General features: G+C 45.6%; 1 protein-coding gene across 19 annotated transcripts in view; it reads right to left on the bottom strand.

The window, feature by feature from the left end:
- The window catches only part of rimbp2 (RIMS binding protein 2), a 132,277-nt gene that overhangs the window by 4,585 nt on the left and 103,556 nt on the right, over positions 1-24,136 (bottom strand). For 9 of the 19 annotated variants that reach the window (XR_005004911.1, XM_036526060.1, XM_036526063.1 and 6 more), the window contains 13 exons: positions 17,820-17,971; positions 16,364-17,101; positions 15,300-15,449; positions 13,605-13,757; positions 10,320-11,096; positions 8,637-8,748; positions 7,804-7,935; positions 5,639-5,808; positions 4,939-5,107; positions 3,834-3,896; positions 3,260-3,363; positions 1,569-1,640; positions 368-502 (listed from right to left, as the gene is read on the bottom strand). Coding sequence is in view for 18 of the 19 variants with exons in the window: in XM_036526060.1 (XP_036381953.1) it covers positions 368-502; positions 1,569-1,640; positions 3,260-3,363; positions 3,834-3,896; positions 4,939-5,107; positions 5,639-5,808; positions 7,804-7,935; positions 8,637-8,748; positions 10,320-11,096; positions 13,605-13,757; positions 15,300-15,449; positions 16,364-17,101; positions 17,820-17,971 (2,927 nt within the window). In the remaining variant the exon portion in view is untranslated. The remainder of the gene's footprint in view (positions 1-367; positions 503-1,568; positions 1,641-3,259; positions 3,364-3,833; positions 3,897-4,938; positions 5,108-5,638; positions 5,809-7,803; positions 7,936-8,636; positions 8,749-10,319; positions 11,097-13,604; positions 13,758-15,299; positions 15,450-16,363; positions 17,102-17,819; positions 17,972-24,136) is intronic. The other 10 variants (XM_036526073.1, XM_036526076.1, XM_036526074.1 and 7 more) reach the window with 6 other exon arrangements.

The following is a 24,136-nucleotide window of genomic DNA, read 5'->3' as shown; positions in this document are numbered from 1 at the left end:
AAATAAAATGCCTTTTGAGTGCTCACACGTGATTATGAATGACTACATGTCTATGTCTAAGTCTATCCTTTTAAAGAATGCTTTATGAATATTTCCATTTAAGAATATTACAATGCATACTTTTTCCACCTTAAGCATTTAACATAAATATATACATTTATGTACTTCTGTCAAGTACAATGGAGTTTGCGTCGCTGTGTTTTTAACATGGGTTTTTAACATTGCGGTGACTATTTCTGAGCTCCCGTCGCAGAATGAGCCGTCTTTCCACACACGAACACGGACGTCAAAGGAAATAAAGAACGAGGTAAACAAATCAAAACAGCAAATGGATGACAAAGGGCTAATACTGCGAAAGAGGATGTACCCTTTTGGTCTTTGTCCGTGCAGGAGCGTCCTGGGGGTATCGAGATGGAGTGTCTGTGAGAAAGACCTCTACGTCGTCAGGCACTTCTTCGAGAAAGTTTGAGGGAACGAGACCTTTGTGTCCATTGAGTTCACCCTGTGGGGGGGGGAGAGGAAAGCAGAACATGTCCTGCAGCAGCTCCACAGATGTGTCACAATCTACCTCAGTCTTCTGTACTAGGGGTAAGTGTTCCACTCCAGACAAAGGGGCTCAACAGATGAGAAAACAAAATGGGATAGAATATTCATGATTGATGATCAGAGTGGACACCCTGCTTGCTGCCAGCAGCAGACATACAATAAAAAAAAAATATTAAAAACTTGACACACATCATAAAGTACAAGGCATGTGTCACATTAAAGGCAAAATTAATACAGGCCTCTTGGTTACTAATAAGTACAGAACTAATATATTTCCCATTTTCAAAAAATGGAGTTACTCTCCATAAACTGCTCAACAGTTGTTGGTAATATGGATATAAACATTGTTTAGCACAGTATTTAGGCATTAAGAAGAGGTTACTGAAATTATTCCTTAATTTTGTTTCGGGACTGTGAAGAGAGTACCTTTCTTCCTGTGGGATATGCAGTTTTTAGCATATAAAAACAGCAAGTTACAAAGTAGATTTAGTTATTTTCATTTTTATTTTCTATAGGAAACCACAAAACGGACCCAACTCTTGGGTGTCGTAACTTGACGGAGGGCATACCCACCATCCCAATAAGATTCTGAAACGTGATTGCTTTCTCTGCTCGGTTATGGTTTGGGTATTCCCAAAGAGAACATAAAATAAAATACAGTCTAAATACAGTGTAATCTGGCAGGGCAGTGGTGTTTAACCCTTGAACTGCTTGAACAAAGTATCCGGCTGGATGGATGGATAATGTGAAATATGAGCTACAGATTACAGCAGCGGTGATGTGTACACTATGAAATGAACACCTGATTACCTTTTGCTGTGACCAGCCATACTGTTCATGTAGAATGATAATCATACAGGTTTTTGCAAATTGCCCCAGGTGATCAGTGACATGCACAACAGGCTCCCCAAATAATTGGATGAGGCTAAAATAGCAATCGAGAGGAAGAGGAAGTGTGGGAAGAAAGGTGGTTCTGCCCAGGTCTTTATCTCCACCCCAGCCAGCACACCACAGGTACTTACATAATAAAATCCATCTTCGTCAATTTCCCCAAAGACCGTGATGATGTCACCCGCGCAGAAGGTCAGCTCGGCCTGCGGCAGAAACACAGGAAATATCAGGCACGCTCGGCCATCCAATCGGCTGCTCCACTCCACAAAACGAAAGGGAAAATGACTCCATCGTGAGTCTGTTCAGGGTGCCTTCACTTCATCCAAACAACACAAACACACCGGAGGCGAATAAGAAAAAAAGCTCCGCCCATTTGTGTGGTTTTTAGGAGTATAAAATTGTTATTCCCACTGCTGGACGAGTGAGATGCATTTTATACTGCGGTGGCGAGTCCACCCCGGCACACTGTGAGCGCCGCGCACACACACCAAATGTGGGACCTTTGAGGGCTGCATCGTCACAAACACAATCAACGCAACACAGCCCCCTCCAACGCCCCCTCCTTCACTGCCACGCACACAAATTCAGAATTTGGGGACTCAACACACAATCCAAACCGGGGGAAGGAGCTCAGCCACAGACTGAGTACGGTCTTAAGAACAGCAGGGGGTGGGGAACTAAGGACCTATCCTCTACTCTACTCACCTCCAGGTCCAGCCTCCCATATTCTGTCTGTGGCAGCACCAATGCAGAGGTAAAAGGTGGTGAAACTCGAGAGTAAGGTGTACTGGCAGCAAATGGCAGCCTTTGCAAACATACTGTGGCAACATCTGCCTTTAGCTATGGGCTAATTATGGAATTTAGATAGTCAGGTCTCTCCCCTTAAAAAAGGAATAATGCAATAAACAGATCCTTTTTCTGGATTATGGGTGCCAAAAAATCATGCTTCTTTTTTGGCACCCATTCTTGTTTGCTGATCACTGGACCCCCAGAAAGTGGAAAAAGGGCTATTCCTGTTTGTATGTTGAACAGCCTCTGTTATTCTATATTCCAGCATGTGGACGTTTGAAGCCATTCTCATACATCACAGCTGAACACGTTCCCTGTACACATGCAGCAGTCCAAAGCACTATACAGTTCTACTTTTAGAGAGTCATTATACGTATACTTTATGTAGCTGCACACACAAGATGAAATTAAACTAGGATCCTGGTACTATACGACAGTCATAACACAACCTAGCATGGCATCGAAGAATGAAAGTAGTAAAACGTGGTACTTCAGGTGTTTATGGCCCCTAAAGGCCACTTCATATTGACTGCAGGCCCTTTGAGCCTAATATATCCATTGTGTTCAGTGTCATTGCTTTCAGTAACAAAGGAGAATGAGGATAACATAGAAAATTGATTTCCCTGGCCACAGATGTTAGTTTTGCTTCTGTATTTAGCTCTTCATTCTCTCACAGTTTACCGGGATGTCAAATGGTAAACACTAAGAACACTGTAAACACCAAAGAACACATGAAGTAATTCAGTTTTCAACATTTCAGACTTTAAACAAATGAAAATTGCAGGGAAATAAAAGTGTTTGACTGTGACACAGGCAAAATGGAAACTCACAAATTAGACTAAGTAAATCAACCAAGTAACTAAACTAAGTATTTGCATATGAACTGCAATTTCATATTTACAGAAATAGAAAAGTATTGAGTGACATATCTTTGTTAGAACAGCAGTTCTGAGTGTCGTGTGTGCAGGTGGCTAAAGCAGGAGTGGGGAGTGAGTTGGGGGAAGGGGTAGTAATCGATGAGTGCCTGCAGTACCTCCACATCAACATTGGGGGAGCTCTCCCTCGGGTCGTAGTCGTAGAGGGCCACCATTCTCCGTGTGGACACTGGGTGCTGTCTTCCGCTCCTCCTGTTCCGTTCTGAATAAGACACGGAGAGAAAGAGAGAGGTCTGGTTAGAGCTTAATACTGGCCCAGTGTTCCCTCTTGATCAAGCAGGTGTACAGCCAAGCTTTCCCTCTGTGGATGACCTTTCCAAAGGTCTCCCTGATGTGGTTAGGAGCCATCCATGGTCATGTTGGCGGTATGAACCAAAAGCTATGTTGGTTTGAAATCTTAATACATCTTTAATGTCTGTCTATAGTAAACACAATAAGAACGAATACCTGCAACCTCACTGGACATCATATGAGAAAAATCACTGATGAACACCATCCTAACATACAGGCATGCCAGTTATTAGTAGGTACCTTTTAAGATGAAATGACAAAATCATTCACAGGTTTTAATGAGAAAAAAAAAAAGGATTAGAAGAGGAAAGACAGATGGAAAAAAAACAGGAAATGAAGAGTGAATGTGAAGGTAGGTTAGTTTGGAAAAGAAGCACAGACCTCGCTTGGATTTTCGGGACCTGCGGTTTACTGAGCGGCCGTCTTTGAAACGATCGCAGTTCACTTCACAGGAAAGGAAAGCCAAACAAAACAGAACAAGAGAGAAGAGTGAAGAGGCCTAAGACCGAGTGAGTAACCTGCAGCACATCCTGCTGTCTGCACACACCCTGAGGAACATAACTAGAAATAAAGGGAAATGCACACCGTAGGCATATCATACATGCTGGAGAGATCAAGGCAAAGAAGAGGCCATATAGAATCATCATTTTCCCATAGAATAGAGTGCACCTAGCAGAGTGTTCATGACAAGGAATGACACAGTGCTGTATGCACACCGGTCTATGTTTTCTTAAGTTTTTTTTTGTCTCCACAATTGCTTTTTTAAGTAGCTCTGCATAAAAGCAGCTGCAAAGTGTCTAGTGTAAAAGTTACCACACAGGCAAGATTACATGGGCCACATGGCCTGTTTTCACTAAACATGTTAGTGTTCTAATCCTCTAATGCTATGCATTTACCCTAGTCAACAAGTGGACATAAAGACACTGGGTAGCATATTTATACTATTATAACCTGAGGCAGCAAATATCAAAATCAGCCTTTAACTGTACCTGGATCATCTCTGTGTGTGTTTGTGTGTGCGCGTGTGTGTGTACACAGCTTCAATTCATACAATGTCTTTCTTTGAGCAAAACAATTTTTCAACCATCCTGTTTCATAAAAATTGATATCAGCTGCAAACCTGTGCTAAATTCACTGAAGTGGCTTTGCTCAAGAGCACCTCCACACACTTATAATGAGGACTGGCAGTAATGGCACTTGTGACATTGACTGCGAAATGATAAAGAGGAAGAGCTTTAAGCAGTGGCTCATTAACTGCTATTATGCTGCCCCCTGTTGGTGTGGGGTGCACATCATACCTGCCTGACAGCATTTGGCAGCATGTTTTAGCTTTAAAAGCAGAGGGTTGTGTGGTGGGTTTTGGTCGGGGGGGGGTTGAGAAAGGGCAGTAAGGAGCTAATGCTGAGAGAGCTGCTCCGAAGTCAGAAAAAGAGTGAAAGAGAGAGAGAAAGAAGGAGGAGGAGTGGTACTGTGCGTGACTTGTTACCTATTTTCTCTACAGGGGTGTTAAGAGGGAGGAATCCCTGCTTGATGAGCTGATCCATCATCTCCTCGTCCTCCGTCTGGATCTCGGACACCATGTTGCAGGGGATGAGGCCCGTTCTGCCGCAGATCTCACCCCGGTAGAACCCGTCCGTGTCCTTGTCCCCATACACCTGGTGGACACGAGTGGTTGGTCAGTTAAAAAAAAAAAAACATCACACTGCCAGTTCACTCACACCCTCTGCTGGCAGTACATCACATTATTGTCATTTAGTAGACGCTCTGATCCAGAGCGACTTACGTAGGTTACAACTGTTACATGTTATCCATTTATACAGTGGATATTTACTAAGGCAATTCTGGCTTTGGTACCTTGTTGCCCAATAGTACCACAACAGTGTCCCAGCGGGGAATAGATGCAGCAACCTTTCGGCTACGAGCCCAGCTCCATACCACTATGCTACACTGCTGCCCTTGCTGCCAGTATGTGTATTAAATGTAGCCCACCATACTTGGAGTCGGTTTGCATAAATATGCACTAGAAACAAAGCATTAAATCTCATGTACACTATTTAGTTTTGCTGTATTTGTATTGTTCGTGACCACAGGGCCATGTATAAACGCGAGCAACTTTTCGCCGCTCCGACGCGGCAAAGTGCTAATAACGAGTGCTAAAAACGTGTGTTGCTACACGCGACAGAGACCTTGATGATCTGCCCCTCTTTGAAAGGGAGCTCCTCGTCCGCTGCGTCGGGGTTGGGGGACATGGAGAGGGGGTCGTAGTCGAACAGGGCCACGAAGATCCGAGCCAGGTCCTCGGGCTCCGACTCCTCGTAGTACTCCGGGGAGTGCCGGTCGCGGCCGCCGTAGCCGTCTAGAACAAAGGAAGAGAAGCGGCCGCTGGTGTTTTTCAACTGCCGCTCAGCCCATCGGGGGGCAGCCTGGGAGGAAGATGTCACTTAAGCAGCTGACAGGGGGGGAGGATGCTAGCGAGCAGAAGTGCGCAAGAAAAAGAGTCTGCGAGAATTCTGTCTAAATTGCCTATCCGCGTTGCCGCCCATGATTGCCTCGCTTTAAAGGGAAAGTGGAAAATCAATCGTTTAATATGCCGTTTGTTGGGGGGTGGGTGGGAGAAGAGAACGTCATCCGTCAAAATTCATCTGTAGTCGATGTCAGCGGGATATTCGCGAAGATCACCTCCGAGCTCCGCGCTCCGTGATCAAAGACGACATGGGTATTTGATCACGAACAAACAGCGCGTCAAGAAAAGTTAAGTGTCCTTTTTTTGCGCATCTCTGTATACAGGCTAGCGTAAGTGATGTTGACGCTGGAATTTCCAGCACGCCTTGCTCACTGTCACATTTAGAGATAATCAAGAAAAAAAGCAAGGTAATATCAAGCAAAGATATGGGATGCAGGAGATCGCCAGCGGCCATGCATATGAAGAGGGCAGGGGGGTGGGAGGGGAAGGGGGGAAACATACATTGCTGTTTTACTGCACTGTTTCACCGTTTCATCAGCATGCATGCATCGTTCTCCGTTTATCCAAAGGCTCTTTCGGCGGAGGCATCTGTATGCATTAACAGGACTGCCATTACAGTAAACAGACTATAATTTCATGCTAATATCAAAGGAAAGTTATCATATTCATCTGAAAGGGAGAAGGAGGTACTGTGCATCTCTCAAAAAAAAAAAAAAAAAACAGTTATACCGCAAGACAACACACACCGGTGGCTACTGGGAAAATTACAGACGTCATAAAGCAAAGCACCGAACAGACGAACAGATCTGTCAGGAACGGACCATGCATTTCACAGGTCACCATGCAGGACAGCACCTTCCAACAGCACCGTTCCTCGCGTGCTCATGTCTACCTACTGACTCGTGTTATGGTGTCCCCAATGTCATATTTTCTGCTTTTCACTTGATTTGATTTAATTCTCCTCTGATAATGATTAGTATAACTATGTTGTACCAATAATCAGTAAAATATTGCCTCATCTAGGGTGATGTACAATGCTTACAGGCTTATAGTTTTTCCATCCAAGGTGAATTATAGTTATAGCTATTTGATATACCTTTTTCTAAAGCTGAGGACATTCAGGTTAAGCACATTGCTGCTGGGTACAACAGCAGTCCTCCACCCGGGAAATGAACCTGTAAACTTTCAGAGAAATCTGTACTGCTCTGAGGCCTGAAGGTTATTAGAAATGACCAAGAGTACACCTGAACTGCACATCCAGGCTCAGTTTGAATTTATAAAGATGTACGCATTGGTACTGTAAAACTCTACTCCATGGAGATTGCTTGCATCAGTCATACTTTCTGAAACTTAAGCGCAATGCCAGGGATGCGTTGTTTAGAGTGATTTAAGAGAACAGCTAGTATTATTTCAACAAATCGAGGGGACACCATTCTAGGGACAGGAGTGTACTTACTCATCTGAAAGAGTGTGCCCCCTCATTGTAAGCAACCAGTCATGCAAAATAAACAAGGGGAAAGGACAGGTGTGGAGGGGGGTTTGAGGGGTCGGAAGGAAAGAGGCGTTCACAAAAGGTATCCAGGAGGGTTCGGGACAGGATAAGAGCATACAGGGAACACTCATTCTGCAGCTACAGTAAGCGGCCATCTTGTCTTCCCCGTCGGCACACACTGCAGCAGAATGACACTGAAATCTCAACAAAATGGCGGAGATCGCTGCTGCGAAATTACTAGCTATTCGCACCCACCCACCCCCCCCCCCTAAAAAAAAAAAAATAAATCAACTTCAGTTTAGAATAACTAAGTTAGCATGTTTTAACACTATTTTTTTCTCTTCTGTTTGTTCTTGTTTTGTTTTTTTTTTCTAGAAAGGAGCCACGCCACATACCATATCGATGATCTGAGGCCACACTTCGCTGAGGCCATATCCTGCGCCGAGCTACACTGCCATAGTAAACATCCTCCTTGACAGGTGAGAGGTTCCCCTCACTCCCCTCACTGTTACTCTCCATGGTGATCTCTACAGAAGACACCAATCAGAGCGTTACATTCACAGACCCCGCCCACTCCACCTCGCAGCCCGGGGCATGTCCTACTGCACTCTGGGGGCCCATCTGGTCTTCCTGAGAGGGGAGGTGGGGAGGTGGGGCGAGGTGGGGTGGGGCAGGGCAGGGCCGGGTGGGGCAGGGCAGGGGCAGGGGTGGGGATTTAGGAGGAGCTGGGCTGGGCTCGGAGTGACCAACTGTAAAACAGCAATGCTTGCACTCTCCATGATGACAGGGGTAAGGATAAAAGCAAGGGAGAGTGTCCTTCTTTGCCATTTCAGGAGACGTTTATCTGGCTTTATGAAGATGATTTCATAGCTGCAAAACAACAGTGTACTTCTTTCATTGTTTCACTTAGTACCAGTTAATTTTCTTCATTTTTTTTTTCTTTTGCTTTTGATGCAAACACCATCACCCTACCGGCCTTGAAGCGACTCTTTGGGTTTCTCCCCCACCCCCCCCAAGGGACATTCAGTTTCGAGAGAGGACACTGTACAGGTATGAGCATGATTCTGAACAGGGGTGGGGCAGTAAAACACTTCAAAGCCTATGGAGATCTAAGATCATGTTTCTATGGAGAGATGTCCAGCTCACATGGGTAAAAGGAACACATGAGATAAAACAAAAAAGAAATCACAACACCGGTGTTCGTCCCTCTGGCGGTGACCGCACTAACCAATGGAAGGAACCATCATTGGCCGGCGCTGTGGCGGGGGCCCGTGGGTCAGAGTCCGCCCTGAATGGTCCAGCCGGTCCGAGCGTCCCGTGGAGGGGGAGTTCCCTAAAATCTTGAAAGGAGAGACACAGGTGCACGTTACAGCCCACTGCCGGCCCATCGCTGCGGAAACCACCCACCAAAAAACAATACCAAAAAACCATAAGAAACCAAACAAATCATGTCATTTCCAATTATAACCATTAGGAGGCAAAAAAAACCAACGAAACCAACCAAGAAGAACAAACAAATAAACCAACCAAATGAAAGCCCCAACGGAGACATGGATCAGCTTTGGGCTGAATTGGATGCTTAGCTAAAGACCATTGCTATTGTTTTTTGTTCTGCACGTGTCTGTTGGTTGATGGGGGGAAAAAAGAGAGTGAAAGAAACAGAGGAAAAAGGGGGATGGAGAGATGCTTTGTCACCCAGGGAACTGATCGTGGGGGGGCGCAACCATAATGGCTTCAGCCTGGAGTCCCTGTCCCAGCAAGGCTGCAGACTGCAAACGCTTCTCATCTGTGGTGGAGCGAGGCGGAAATGAGGAAAGAGGGAGAGGAAGACCGGGGGAAAGGAGAGAACGACTGACCACCGTGGTTTCGGAGATTGGGGGGGGGTAACAACGTTTGCCACCACCAAGCTGATGACTAACACAATTTTTCATGATCCAAATGAAAGCAAGCAACACGCGATCATTAGTAACCATAGGGGAAAAAAGTCGGTTTTCCTTCTGTAGCAGTTTGGGGGAAGGATAAATTCCTCTTTCGTGTGCAAGGTGAGACCAGGCATGCTAAAACACAGCCCTCCTGTAGGTGCACAGCAGGACCATAGATCATAGATCTGCCGACAGCAGAGAGAGATCAGACGCTAGCATAGCGAGCGGGCCAGGATGTTTCAAACCCTGGAGCACTGGGTGGCATCTATTCAAAGTAATGACCTAACAACGAAACACAAAGTAATCACTGCAGTTTCAATTCAAAGTGTACAACAGCAATAACTCTAGAACATCCAAACCCAGACTTGCTGTGTAATTTTTTTTTCCCTGGTTTGGGTAAAACAACAGCAAAATATCCACAAGGTTAGACCACTGCACTGAGTAGAGGAATGGCGGGATTGTTAAGGAGGTGAGGAAGAGAGAGCCCTGGGGGAGAGGAGGGCAGGACTGCCCTTGGAGTTCCCAGGTGTCTGCAGCCCCCTGGCCTGGGACCAGGGGCTTCCTATGAGACAGCACCCCCTACGCACCACAGGGAGAAACTATTATGGTTGGACCACTCTCTCGTTGGTATATTACCGTTATTTTTTTGGAGGTTCTTCCAACAGAAACAAGAAACAAGCATTTTCTGAAATGGCCTTTAGGTAATCAAAAATACTTGACTTAAAAAAAAAAAAATCATAATAATCACTGCACGTTCTAGGAACATATAAACTTAAAAACTACAAAGAAAAAGGAAACACGGAAGTCGTCAAGATTTGGCACAATGACGCAATGCACAGCAGCAAGGAGCCAAAAAATACTGCACGAAAAGAACAAACGATGAAAAAGAGAAACCCATAAAAACACCAAGAAAGAGGGGGGAAAAAGGAATGATTTTACTGATTGGAAGATGCGAATGTAAAGCAGATGAGTGTCTAGGTCACACACACCAGCGGCTCCTCCTTCCCCCTGTTGAGCTTTGCCACTGAGTGCGCCCTATAGTCTCTGTGATAGGCCTTCCCCACATCGTTCAGCCTGCCCTCGCTCTGGGCTCCCTCGGCCCACAGGCGCCTGTGCGCGGGCTCTCTGCCGGGCCTGCAGCGAAGCTCCTGGCTCCGCAGGTCGGCCACGTGGACCGTCTTGGTGGTGGCGGCGGAGGCCGGGACGTCGCAGAAGTCTTCCTCCACGCTGCACTGACGCGTGAGCGTCCGCTTGCGGCCGCTGGCCAGGGCGCGGCGCTCGGCGGGGCCCTCGCAGTGGATGGAACGGGCGGGGCCCCGCATGGGGCTGCCGTGACCGTGGCCCCGGGTGCCCAGCGAGCCCTCCTCCTCGCTGCCGCAGTCCAGGCCGCTGTCGGGGCTCTTGGTGGTCTGCCGGCTGGGCCGGGCCAGGCCCCGGTCATCCGGGACGGGCCGGCTGTCGGGGAAGCGGGGGGAGGAGCGCTGGCGCTGCAGCCGCCGGCAGCCCTTGCCGGGGGAGAGGTGCTTGTGCTGGCGGGACTCCTGGTGGTAGCCCCGCGGGGTCCGACAGCGGGCGCGAGGCGTGCCGGGACGGGCCTCCTCGAAGCGAAGCCGCTGCCCCAGCGCCTCCCCACCGTCCAGCTCCTCCTCCGCCACCTCCGGGATGCTGTGCAGGCGCTTGCTGTGCAGGGACCGCTGCCGCACCACCTCCCGCTGCAGGTCCCAGCTGTCACGCTCCTCCACAAAATCGTGACGCCTATAGTAGGCCTTTTGGGGCATTCCCATTTGGGCCGTTTGGCAGCGGGGTTTGGGGTCGGTTAGTTTGGCATTGTTAGAAACGATTGGTTTAAGTTTTTGTTTTTGATTTTTTTTTGTTGTTGTTGTTGTTTGTTTTGTTTTTTTTTTTTTTGGTTTTTGTTTTTTTGAAGGTGTTAGAACAGGCAGGACACAACACAGTGTGTGAATAAAAAATAAAATGGGAAAAAAAGACAAAATAAAGACAGAATTAGTTATTCGAGGCAATGGCGAAAAACGTAATGCATGCAGTCTCATTCCGTGAGGGAAATGGCATGCTTCGAACGGGAATCTGTTGGAGGAAGGACAACAGAAAATGGTGACAACGCTGAGGATGTGCTCTGGTGAGGATTTAAAAGGTCGGGCCGGATCTGAAATCAGCCAACAAGACCTCTAAATCAACAGAAAGAAAACAAAAAAATCTGCCAAACGAAATCCTCGCTGTGCCAAATGTGAGGAAGGCAGCGACAGCGGTGACAAGCTCACAGAAATGCAGAAAGCAAACAGACACACAACAGTGAGTAAAAAAGACCAAGCACATTCAGGGAGAGCAGATGGAGAGTAACCCAAAAGGGATAAGGGCAGCACGCTCACAGAAACGACTAAGTACCCTTTTTTTTACTTCCTGTTCTAACAGTTTCAAAGCTGCCTAGGTTTTCCAGCACATAGTTTCAGAAACTAAACAAATTGTCCTCACAGGCTTTTTCGTGTTATTTGGCGTCTCGCCGTATCCGGTCCTGTCCTGCTGTAAAAGAGCCCCTTTGATATCCGATCAATGCCAACAATTTCGCTCATGCTGTGAGCTTTTCGCCTGAACTGCATAATTGCATAATCTTATGAAACTATTCACAGGTGTGATCCATTCAGAGCCTATCATGTTGTGTCCAGTATAAACCTATTTACAGAAATAATCACCCACTTGCTACAACGACTGCACCAGCGTCTCCACTTAAGAGATGCTGTATGATGCAACACTACGAGGATTGATTCATTTTAGGTTTATTTTAGACTGATTCATTTAAATCTATATTTAATTCATATAGGCCATCCACTTCTCATATCCAATATGATATGAATGGGTATAAACAGATTACTGCCCCAGTGTTATTTGCAAGCATAGCGGCGATGGAGTTGTGATATATGATACTGTGGGTGGGGAGCAGATAAAAACAAAAGTGTGAACATACGCAGAAGCAGAGCTGGTGGACAAAATGACGTGAGTCTAAAAATGAGTAGAAAGCAGAAAAAGAGATGGGTTGTTTTTGTTTTTTTTTTTTTTCAGGACACAAGAGAGGTTGTTTCATAAGACATCGACCCGCCGTTTACAAAGACGCTCTTAATTTGACGAAGGCACGGTCAGGTTGATGGCTTATAAATTCCGGCCAGAATGTGGAAAGAACGTTAGTATTGGGTGCAGAAATAAGACTAAGGTTTACCTAGACGAATCATTTCGGAAGTCGAAACCGGAGATTTTTCATACTAAAAGTCCTGTCAATAGATACAAAGGTATTCATTTTCTACTTTTGTTATCATTGCTAGAAATGTCTACACAGCCTTTGGTTCCTGTTTGATTCCTCTGTCAGTGCAATTATGTGCAGTGCTCTCTACAGTGTCACAGTTTATTTGAGTTCTCCGCTTGGTTACATTTTTTTTTTTGTTAAGATTGCTACACCTTTGAAAGTGCCCTGCAATCTTACTCACTGAAGACCAGGCTACACACAACCAAAAAGTAATCATCTAACATCTCAAAAAAGAGCTGAACACAAACGAGGAATAACATGAGACAAACGCAAACAAAAAAGTGAATAATCGTTTCATTTAAGCAGACTCACTTAAATGAGATTCCCGTATTTATTCATTATGTCATGAGCATTCTAGTTGATGGCACATCTCGGCGCTCACTTTGCGCTAAGCACATCACTTTGCTGGGCAAATCCTTTTAAATTATTTACAACAGAGTCAATACCCCTGATATTCAAATACACTGCATTGCTGGACTGCACCACTGAGAATAATTCACTGCCTGACTTTCTGCCAGCATTCAATAGGGACATCACACGGGTACATGTTGTACATACGTTGAGTCATCTACAGATCAATTACAAGCACCTTAATGGTGTTTTAAAACACTACAAGCATCTTAATGGTGTTTTTAAACACAACAAGCACCTTAGCAGTGTTTTATAAACACATGAGGACTGTGTGCACATGTGCATATGCTGTATGTATGCAGTCAGGATGTGTTATGCTCTGAATGACAAAGCAGCGATACAGGGCTCTGTTAGGAGGCAGCAGGGCTACGGGCAGCCGTCCATGGAGGAAGTGGAAAGAGGGACGAGGCCGCAGAGGCCGCTGCAGGCGAGATGGAACCCCCGCAAACCTCCACTCCAACCCCCCACCCCCAGCCCTCCGGTACCCGCCCCCCCTCCCCTCCCCCTTTCGGAGTGCAGCACCCCCCAGGAGGCGCGGCTGAGCCTTTACCTTGAGCGTGTTGTGGGAGTTGATGCTGCGCCTCCTGCCCTCCTCCAGCTGCATCTCGGAGTACAGGTCTTCCTCGTCCTCCTCCATGATGTCCGACAGGTCGGAGCCCCGGCTGCTCTCCGTCTGGTACTCCTCGCTGTGGCTGTAGTGCGGCTGGTGGGAGGCACAGCTGGTCAGCCATCTTCTCCACTTTATGCAGTTTACTATCCCATCTTAATACACACCTGTTTGCAGTGATGAGTCCCCAGCTCCATAATGGGAGGAGGTACCATATGATGTCACAATCACTGACTTGTATGCACCAATCAAAACAACTCTGCTCCACACAGCAAAATGCTGAGGACAGGGTGTAGCCAATCAGTTCTCTTTAAACCCACCAGGTCATTGTATTAATGAGAGCGAGGATTTCTGAACTCCGTAATCACAGACCGCTATGAATTAATCAAGAGACTGTGCTCTTCATAGCAAAAGACTACAGCTTCACATAAGTATGTCACTAGTAACACTTTGTAGCTCCACCCATTTTGTAGTTCATGAAGCCTTATTTTACCTTCACAACCGTTTTTTCTTTGCTGCCGTCAGATTTGAAATGTTCCCTCTTAATCTGGTCACTCAAAAGAGATCATTTTATTGTATTTCAAAAATATATTTTTATTGTTCTGGAGATTAATATTAATTTCATGATCAGCATTTTATTGTTTTTCTATGTCACTAGACACAGAACACGTCCATTTTTCATGTATTTAAGTGCCCTTTTTGATCTGCCCTGACAATGTAATTAATTTATAATCTATTCATCAGAACATTCAGGGTAAAATAATCAAGGTTAATATTACCAACACAAATCACTCCAACTGTGCAGACTTCTTCCTACCTGTTAGTGAGTGCTTAAAATGACATTACACACAGCACTTTGGTACAAGGCGAATAAAATCTACTTAAATAGTGCTAATAGCCTTTCAGCAAAGTTCTCAATTTGCAATGCAGCCTGTGTCCAATTAAAACTTATTAAGGTTCATTGACTTGCTAATGAGAATATTTATAATTAGGGCAACTTGTCTTTATACTTAGCCAAAGGCAGTAGAAGCAGCAATCATTACCAAATCAAAGCTATACAAGTAGTATACTGCACATGAGACTCAAATTGTTTTTTTCTTTTATGCTATGAAGCAATTCCCAAAATGAAAGAGTGTAGCTGAAACACGACTAAAAATTCAATGGCCTCACAAATGCTGATACCATCTATAAACACAAAGATGTGATAAAGATGAATTTTTAATGCCGTCACAATGAAAACTGAACTCTGTTCAGTACTCTGCTGTTATAAAGGGGCATTCAGCTCCATTTGTTATTGATGTGGGAAGACTCTGTTGAGATGACACAGAATAAAGCACCCATTTTTTGACAACGTGAGAAGCTGTTTACAGCTCTGTCATCCAGAGCAGTACAATAATACAACTATTTTAAGTTAAGATGTACTGTAGACACCAAATGGCTGCAAGATTTCATAGCCTACTCAACAGAGTCACAGCTGTGACAGTGAATTGGCTGTCTCTTGGCAGCAGGATGTCACCTTATTTCTACTTGTACAGTGAACCAAATATCAGCATCTGTGCGGGTATGTGATTTTGATTTTCTGTGAAGTGTGAGCTACACGACAGCTCCGCCCACTCTGGGTGGAGTTTCGGGCCTTACCTGCCGACCCAGCTCCGATCCCCTCAGGAACTCGTCCACAGAGGCCCCCCTCCTCCTGGTGTGGGGCGACTCGTACCCCTCCTCCTCCTCGTCTGAGTTCAGGGGGTGAATGGCGTTACTCCTCTCGCTGAAGATGTTCCTCTTTTCCACCTTAAAAGTAAAATAAGGAAATAAGCAACCCCATACACACAATCAAATACCAGCTTGATTGATTTCCTGCAAAATCAGAACGATAAAGCATAACCTGCGACAATCGCATGCTGATTCAAAACTTGATTGTGTGACATTGGTAAAATTTGGGTCGATATGAATTTTGTGTCACATCATACTGCAATGAAATAATCTGGCTGCGTTTACAAAAGTGAGTGACAGCGTGGAATGGTGGATAAGAAGCTCGGCTCGTTCTCCAAAAGCAATTCAGCAGTTTTGAAATCCCCAGTTGGTATTTAACTGGAACTGCTTCAATAAATATTCAGCTGTGCAATGACATTCATGTAAAACCATGTAAGTCACCATGAGAAAGGCACTCAGCAAATGGAATAAAATAGAGGGATGCTGAACTGCAGTGCCAGTAAAAGACCTGTGTAACACTGAGAGTGTGCCACTCTATGTGAGATGTGAGACACTTACTGTGTCAGTGAGTGAAATTAGACTCAGAACAAAGCACAGACCGTGTAGCTCTGTGAGCTCTTTGCATACTGTGTTGTTGAAAAACACACTGTTATCCATGTTAAACCGGCAGCCATCATGTTCTTAGTTTTAATTGGTGATTTGTCAGGCTGTTATAGTGCAATGTGTTTCAACACTGAATCCATCTAACCAGCAGGCCAGAGCAGGGGGGCAGGGACTGACATTATATTACTATTATTAAGCAAACGCTGTTAACCAGAGTGACTTACATAGGTTACAATTTTTACATGTTATCCATTTACACCACTGGATACTTACAGAAGCAAATGAGTTAAGTACCTTGCATGAGGGTACAGCAGCAGTGTCCCAGCGGGGACTCAAACCAACAACCTTTAGGTTACGAGCCATGCTCCTCACCGCTATACTACACTCACCCGGTTGCTCTCAGCCGCCACCCTCTGTGCCGCCTCCCTGGCGATGGCTTTGGCCACGGTGTTGGGGATGGGGGCTCCCTGAGGCTGTGGCAGGATCCTCTGCGGAGAAGGGGAGCGGCGGCCCTGGAGGTGGGGCGGCTCCAGGGTGTGTCCATGTGACGGGGGCAGGGGCGAGGGGGGGCGAGCCGGCTCCCAGGGCTGGTTGAGCCGCATGCCATGGTGAGCCACGCCGGGCTCCTGCTCTTTGGTTTCTGGCTCTCTGGCACTTGCTAATGGCTTGGGCTTGGGGAGGGGGTGGGGCTGGGGTTGGGGATGGGGCTGTGGGAGGGGCTGCGGGAGGGGCTGGGGGTGCGCCTGGGGGTGCATCTGGGGGTGCACCTGGGGGTGAGGTGGGGGGTGGGGTTGGGGTTGGGGCTGGGGTTGGGGTTGGGGGTGGGGCATGGGGTGGATCTGGGGTTGGGGGTGGGACGGGGGATAGGTCTGCGGGTAGGGTGGAGGGTGGGGCTGGAGGTGGGGTGGGTGGGCTTGCGGGTGCGGTGGGGGGTGCGGGTGTGGAGGCGGATGGGGGGGCGGATGCGGAGGCACCAGGAGGTTGTGCGGAATGGTGGCGACGGGGGAGTCCTGTGACTCCCCTTGTGCTGATAACGTCCTGACAATGACCTCCCTGGCTTCCAGACACTGGATTCTGTTCAGATCCACTGTGACATAGTCTGCTGTTGGGTACATGACCTCAGCAATCTGGGAAAAATAGACAGGTCCACTGACAACTATCACATTGACTTTCCAGTTCAGACATATCCAGTGTTACTTACACATGAAGGTTAGTGCCCCTAAAGGCAGAGAGAGGTACTGAAACTGTAGCACTGTTTTGTATCACAAAAACATATTAATCTACATTTCAGCTTTAAATGGTTTAGGAAGCCCGCAACCTGCATGAACAGATGCTGAAATCAAAGAGCCTTTCCACCGAATGGAAAAAAATGTCCATCTGTGGCTGTACTACAGTAAGTACACAGATGGTTTCACTAAGTGCATAATTTACAATTTTGTTAAGTGTATGGTTAAATATTTTTTGATTAATATACATTTATCAGACACCGCAAAATATTATACAGACCAGAATACTGTTGACACTCAGACTATTAAATTAAATTATTATATTTTTAAATTATTTTTAAAAGATCCATTTTTTTGCAACATTCCTAGGATCATTTTCACTTTGGCAGGATTTAAAAAAAAAGAAGTCCTTAAATTCTTACTTTTAACCCCAAGCATTACAGGGTCCCAGAAATAAAGGACTGACTCATTGCTGCTGTAGAACCACCCTTTCCCAGCAGAGGGCGTTGGTGTATCACACAACATTCAACGGTGCCAGAGTCAATCAGTAACTGTATTATTCAAAGTGTTCCGACTCTGCATTCCTAGTGTTGCAGAACTCTGGCTTGGGGTGGCTCACCCTTTGTCCTTTTGTGCACACTGCGTAGCCAATCACGTTGGCCCCATTAGAGGTTCCATTGGGGGTGAGTGGGGGGGGCTTCCAGCGGACTTGGAGGACCCCTGCGGCTTGTCCGCACTGGACCTGCACTTCCTGGGGCGGGAAGGGGGGTCCTGAGGCAAGAGGCACCAGACACAGCACATCAGCGGGATCACAACAACAGTACACAGACACACACACACACACACACACACACACACAAACACACAAACAATGTAATCTTACATGGGACTGCACCCTCCCTCTGGCTTTTTCAGACACACAGCATGTTCAGAGCTTACTGGTCACAGCAAGTGGTCACAGACTATGAGGAAAAAATGGCTCTGCACTGAGGTATTGCAAAATCCCTGTGATTGCATGTGGCAGTGATTAGACTTGAAGTCTGAAATGTAGACTTCAGAAACAATGTGGAAGAGGGTGCATCAGTCATTACCTTGCTGCAGAGTGTTTGAATGTGCCTGTGTGTCTGTGTTTGTCTTTTCTGGAGTGCGTGTGCTATGCACATGCTGGGATCTATAAAATCAGGCCTCTTTTTTTTCCAGCATTACCAGTCATCGCTGAGCACGTCGTGTACGGAAGAGACCAACGCGGATAGCAATCGAACATGCTAATTGATCTTGCTTTTTGCGTCTGAGTTTTGGTTCACAAAGAACAAAAGAGAGATGCGAAAACGAATTGGCAAATTTCGTGCAAGGCGATTCAAATGGTGTCAGCAATAAAGAGACACAAAAACATGTCGACAAACTGGAACTAAGAATAATCTGAAAGGGCACGGAGGTCAGGGGAGCGAGAGCGACACCACGTCACTCCTCTCCCCTGTCATGTGTCTGGCACATTGTCCCCTTGGATTGCTCTTTTAGGCCACACCCCGAGTTACCTGACAGAGTTGAACACCCAGCCCCCCCCCCCACCTTCACATTTCTCTCTTCACTCTAGTCACGTGCCAAGTGAGATCAAACAGGATTATTATTAGCCTGGTGGATACCCTTATCGAGGTCGACAGAACTTACATTTTACATACCGTTTTATGCACTGGATACTCACTGAAGCAATTCACACCAAGAACCTTGCTGCAGGGTACAATGGCTAGCCTGGGAATTCGACCACCAACCTTAAAGGTACAACACCAGCTCCACATCGAAACTACTCCTCAAGTGAGAATGCATACAAATGATGTCATCTGTATCTGGTCTAGTCCAACACATAGTGAATGGAGTTAGAATAATAATAGAAAATACCTTTCTGAGTCTAACAGCATGAAGTCCTGTGAGCATGTGTGCGTGTTTGTGTGTATGTGCGTGTTAGTGTGTGCGTGTGTGTGTGGCTGTGTGTGTGTTTTTGTGTACACATGTACTTGTGTAAGTGTGTGCATGTTTACATGCATATATTAGCAGACTGCAGTGCTGTGAGTGTGTGTGAGCGTGCATGCATGTGTGTGCATGTGCATGAGTGTCTGGGTGTATGTGTTTGTGTTTGTGTGTGTGTGTGTGTGTGTGTGTGTGTGTGTGCGCGTGCGTGTGGCTGTGTGTTTGTGAGTGTGTGCATTTATGTAGCCTAATGAAAAGCCAATACAACCACTGCTTTGCAATCCACAGGACATTGTTTAATCATTAGCTGACCACAGCATTGGAACTGTTTGTGAGAGACACAGCAGCTGCCTGTTCTAAATGCTCTCTCTCCCTCCCTCACTCTCTCTCTCCCTCTCTCTCTTTCTCTCTCTCTCTCTCTCTCTCTCTCTCTATCTCTCTCCCCGTGCTCGTAGCACAACAGACTGCTAATATATGAGACTCTTCCCACGTTTGTGAGACGCCACCATTGCCAGTGACAGCCCCTCCACTGCGGGGACTAGCAGGGCCTGGACCTTGGTTACTGTCTCTGCAAGACCGCACACTGTTGCCCAAGGCATCTCTGTCTACATCTTCCCATAGACACACACACACACAGACCCTTTACAGCAAGCATCCACCACAGCCAGGCAGCCCGCAGCTTTTCAAATGCATGGGATGCACCAGTCCTCCCTGAGGGGCTACTGAGTGAGGCCTATCTGCGCAGTCCAGCCTCCGTCTCTGCAGCCGTGGACAGGCCTTTGGCTGCGCAGGGCCATGACAAACAGCAAGAAGACGCAGCCAGCTGCCGGCTCAGCATCATTTCGGGACAACCTGTGTGGGTGCTGTCGGAATACATTCATCAATATATCTTCTTTTTTTTAATGTAGAAATATGACTGCTAGGAGCTTAAGAGGAGAGCGGCCTCTAGATGAGACGAACTCAGCAGCGAATGTTTTTTGAACATTCAGCTCTTTCCACACATCTTTGCGTTACCCCTGCCTGATTCATTTTGTCTTGGAGGTCCTCATTTGTCACAAAGAATAATCTTAATGCAGGATGGCCTCGAATGAACAGGCGTCTGAGAGGAAATTGATCTGTCAGGTTCTACATCCGAACCACACAGGTAATATCAGGAGCAGAACACCGTCGTCTCATCAAATTGCACTGCAAAGTGTTTTCAAATAGTTTGGACTCCATATTTTTTTCCTCATATGCCTTCATGCTTCATTTGTTTTGGTGGGTCTGCAGTACTAGAAAAATAGCTAGGACCAAAAGGCTTAAAACAGTAGATACACTGACTACAGCACGACTACATGCACACTACATATAAAGCCTTGCATCTTAATCTGCATGTTTACATGGATTAAGTGATTAACGTATGGATCCTATAACATGATCTCAGGGACGATACAGGGCTTTCCAGGATAAAAATGGAGCTGGACAAATGCCTGTGTGATGCTGCTTCCTTGCTTTTACCGGTTGCTTTGTGTTCAGATGGTATTTGCTGAGCAGGAAGTGGACACAAGCACACGTGCAAACAAGGACTCGTGGCAGTGTTTACATTGCTGTCATTACATTGTCTTTTTCGATACTGATCCAATGTGTCTTGGTAGCTATGCCTAGCTGAACGGCATGGAATATACAAAGAAAATAATGCTATGAGCTCTGCTCTGGTAGAATTTACCACTGATGCGCTCAGCTGAATGTAAAATTGCAAGTACGTAGTTGTAGGAGGTGTAGCTAATGTATGTTGCAGGTGTGTAACTAAAATATTTAAGTGAAGTCAGTTTGATAATTTGATTAACAGACATAAATCTGCAGGGGACAGCGTATTTTTCATTAATGCCTGGGTAGCTGTATCTAATGGGGCTAAACGATTTTACTGAACGCATTCAGATCTGCTACAGTGTGCTGTCTCCTATCTGCTCTTTGCACCTGAGTACCTGGCCACAGACCCAAGAAGAGGCTGGACTCGAAAGAGTCACCCAGGAGAACATGGCGGAAACAAAGAGGATCATGTCATTCAGAGCTTAATCCACAGGAACAAGATCAATTCCCCCGTAATTGAAAGGTGCTCAGATGCTGTCTTTATCTTATCAAGAGCCTGTGTGACAAGGCAAGGTGAAGGCACCCTAATGTTAGCTGCTATCAAACTACATATTCCCAGGACGACTCCTGCTCCCCCCAGACTCACCCGCACAACACTGCTAGAGCAGCTGGTTTCAGTGGGGAGAATCTCTGCCGCAAATGGTCCATTCCCACAGAGGAAGTGCTTATCTTCTAATAAGGATCTCTCTCTGTAACTGTCAACCCTTTCAGCTCCATAACTCTGCTTTTGCAATAATGTCTTATAGGAGGAGACAGTTCACCACAGACATGGACTAAATGACTAGCGCTCTGGAAGAATTCACCTTGCCCCCTGAGATGCTTTATGAGAATGACTCAAGCTACCTGAACACAGACTTACATACACACATCCATGCACGCACACACACACACACACATACACACACACAACAAATATATACTACACATGCAGGAAGACAGTGGAAAAAAAGAAAAATTACAGAAAACAGGCTCCATTCTGGATGATGACTCATTAAACTGAATTTAAATCTCTCAACTTTGTTATTTCCATTAAAAGAGCAGATTGTGACCATATAATAATTAAACTTGTTATTACAGATGTTTTCTGTAAACAAGCTTGTAAGTGTATTTTAATCAGATTTTATTCCCTTCTCAAAACAAATGCTGTGGTCTTTCTACAGGTGAAAACCTGACCAGTGATGTGCGATTCACAGAGGATGGCTGCACTGGTTTGGTCTGGATGGTTTTTCTTAAACAGTGAAAAACCATACCCTAAGACTCTCATGGTAATACTTCCTATACATTCTTCTGGGGATGGAATGGATGAGACCTTCACCAAAATGGCAGGAAATAGATGCAGACAAATCCATTACTCAGATGGAGAACTCATACACACACACACACACACACACACACACACACAGGATGACACAGGCACAGGGTGGATAACACAGAAAACATTTCTCTACCCACTAAACTGAAGGCTTAGAATGCATTGTTATAGGAAAATAATGCTCTTTGTATCATCCTTGTATTATACAGTGGATTGAAACCACTTTTACATATTGTGTAATGACATACCATGGAATTTTAGAGCATTAAAGCTTGATATCTCAAAACTATAGCTGCAGACAGATCTCTTAATTCTAGCCTCGACATATTAAATAACAGGCTCATCTCCAGACAACAGCCCCATTAACAGAAAAATAATAGCACAACCACGCAAATGCTACTGGCAGTACTTTCAACCAAGAATTTTTGATGGGGGCATTGGATGCACATGCCCAGGGGATATAACAACAAATTTCCAGTTCTAAAGCTAATTTATCAAGGCCAGCTAGTTAGGCAGAATTAACTCAACCTACCTAATTTAACAACAGTCTTTGTTAAAATTCACAGCTAGCTACAGTAGGTAGAAAGCATATTATGCACCGCTTTTGTTTTTAAGATAATTACTGATATGCAGTTTTCACTATAACATATCTGGGTCGCTATTAATTTCCTTCTAGCACAGTTTGAAGATGGATAGTTACACAGATAATTGCTGAGGTCTTCCCCGTAAAACAATACAAACAAGAAATCCTGTCAGTGCAATCTGAAATACAAAATATAAATGTTGTTTTTGTATTTATAAAAGTCTGCAACGACTGACAGAATCTATCCTTCAGCTAAACTCTAACACTCTAACAGTATAAAAACACCATGTTGTGAGATTTCAGTGAGCCCACGAGGAGAATAAACCTTTAACAGACTCATTCCGTCCTTGAGGTATCGGCGAATACTAGAGTTCAGTGGAGTGTCTTTTCACACGGTCTTCCCCCATAAAAAAATATCTCTTCTATTTGATCATCAGCCACGCATAAACAAATGTAAATATTACTGTGAATTTGTCTGTGTGTGGATTTAAAGGGGGTGTCCCCGCCCGCGACGACTGGAGCGTCTCCCGGTTTTTACAGAACAGAAGGAGTCTCATGGGAGAGAGGATCCCTGTGAGCGAGACAAATTATTTGCACACATTAAGCATCGCGCGTCGAGCTCTCCTCCACTGATCCCACCTCTCTTCTCCTTCTAACGATCTGCGTCGCCTACTCCGGGAAACACGTCGGATATATATTTATTTATTCGGAGCGCGCTGCTTATTTTCAAAGCTGGAACAGAGGAGTCCTTGGGGGCTATGGCACACATTTTGAAAGCAAGAAAGAAAAAGAGGCCCATGGCTGAGATGTTTGCTGTACGGGGTACAGAGCCTGTTAATATAACAGGTATAGAGCTTGTCAGAACCAGAGCAAGTCATTTACTCCGTTTAAATTGCCTGGTGCTGTTCAGCCAGAAACCTTTTTGCAAGATGAATATCTTAATAAGAGGACTTCTCAGCGGTGTACGCTTGGAATAACATCAGCTCCAGGAAGTCTAAGTGAGAATGACTGCCACCTACAATCTGAAGGGCCTGCTTTGCAAACGCACTAACCCGCAACTGAATTGAGATGAATAATCAGTGTTGGGCTAAAAAAAAAACGTTTCCCTGTGATTCACTTAAAGACCCTTGAAATCCTGCAGAGCACACACCGATCGAGAGATCCATAGTGTAGCATTGCTGCATACAGGAAATGCGCATGTGAAATACTATTGTGTCTTGACTGCAGCAGAAACAACCCATGGACTTTGATTTAGCTGTTTTCTGACTTTCGCATCCCACGGAGGGGGTCTGTGAATTAATTTGCCCTCTTTGATCAACGGGAATGCCCCCCGGGGATAAAAAGCTAATATTCTGTAAAGCCGGCTAATCTAATTTACATTTAACGGCTGCGCACTTTGAGAAGACAAATCTGGAGGCATTATTTACGAACCAGTTTACAATCTCGC

This window comes from Megalops cyprinoides, chromosome 4 (genome assembly GCF_013368585.1).
Source record: "Megalops cyprinoides isolate fMegCyp1 chromosome 4, fMegCyp1.pri, whole genome shotgun sequence".
NCBI classification, from domain to species: Eukaryota; Metazoa; Chordata; class Actinopteri; order Elopiformes; family Megalopidae; genus Megalops; species Megalops cyprinoides.
The sequence above is the reverse complement of the archived record's forward strand: the minus strand, read 5'-3'. Positions and strand labels throughout refer to the sequence as shown.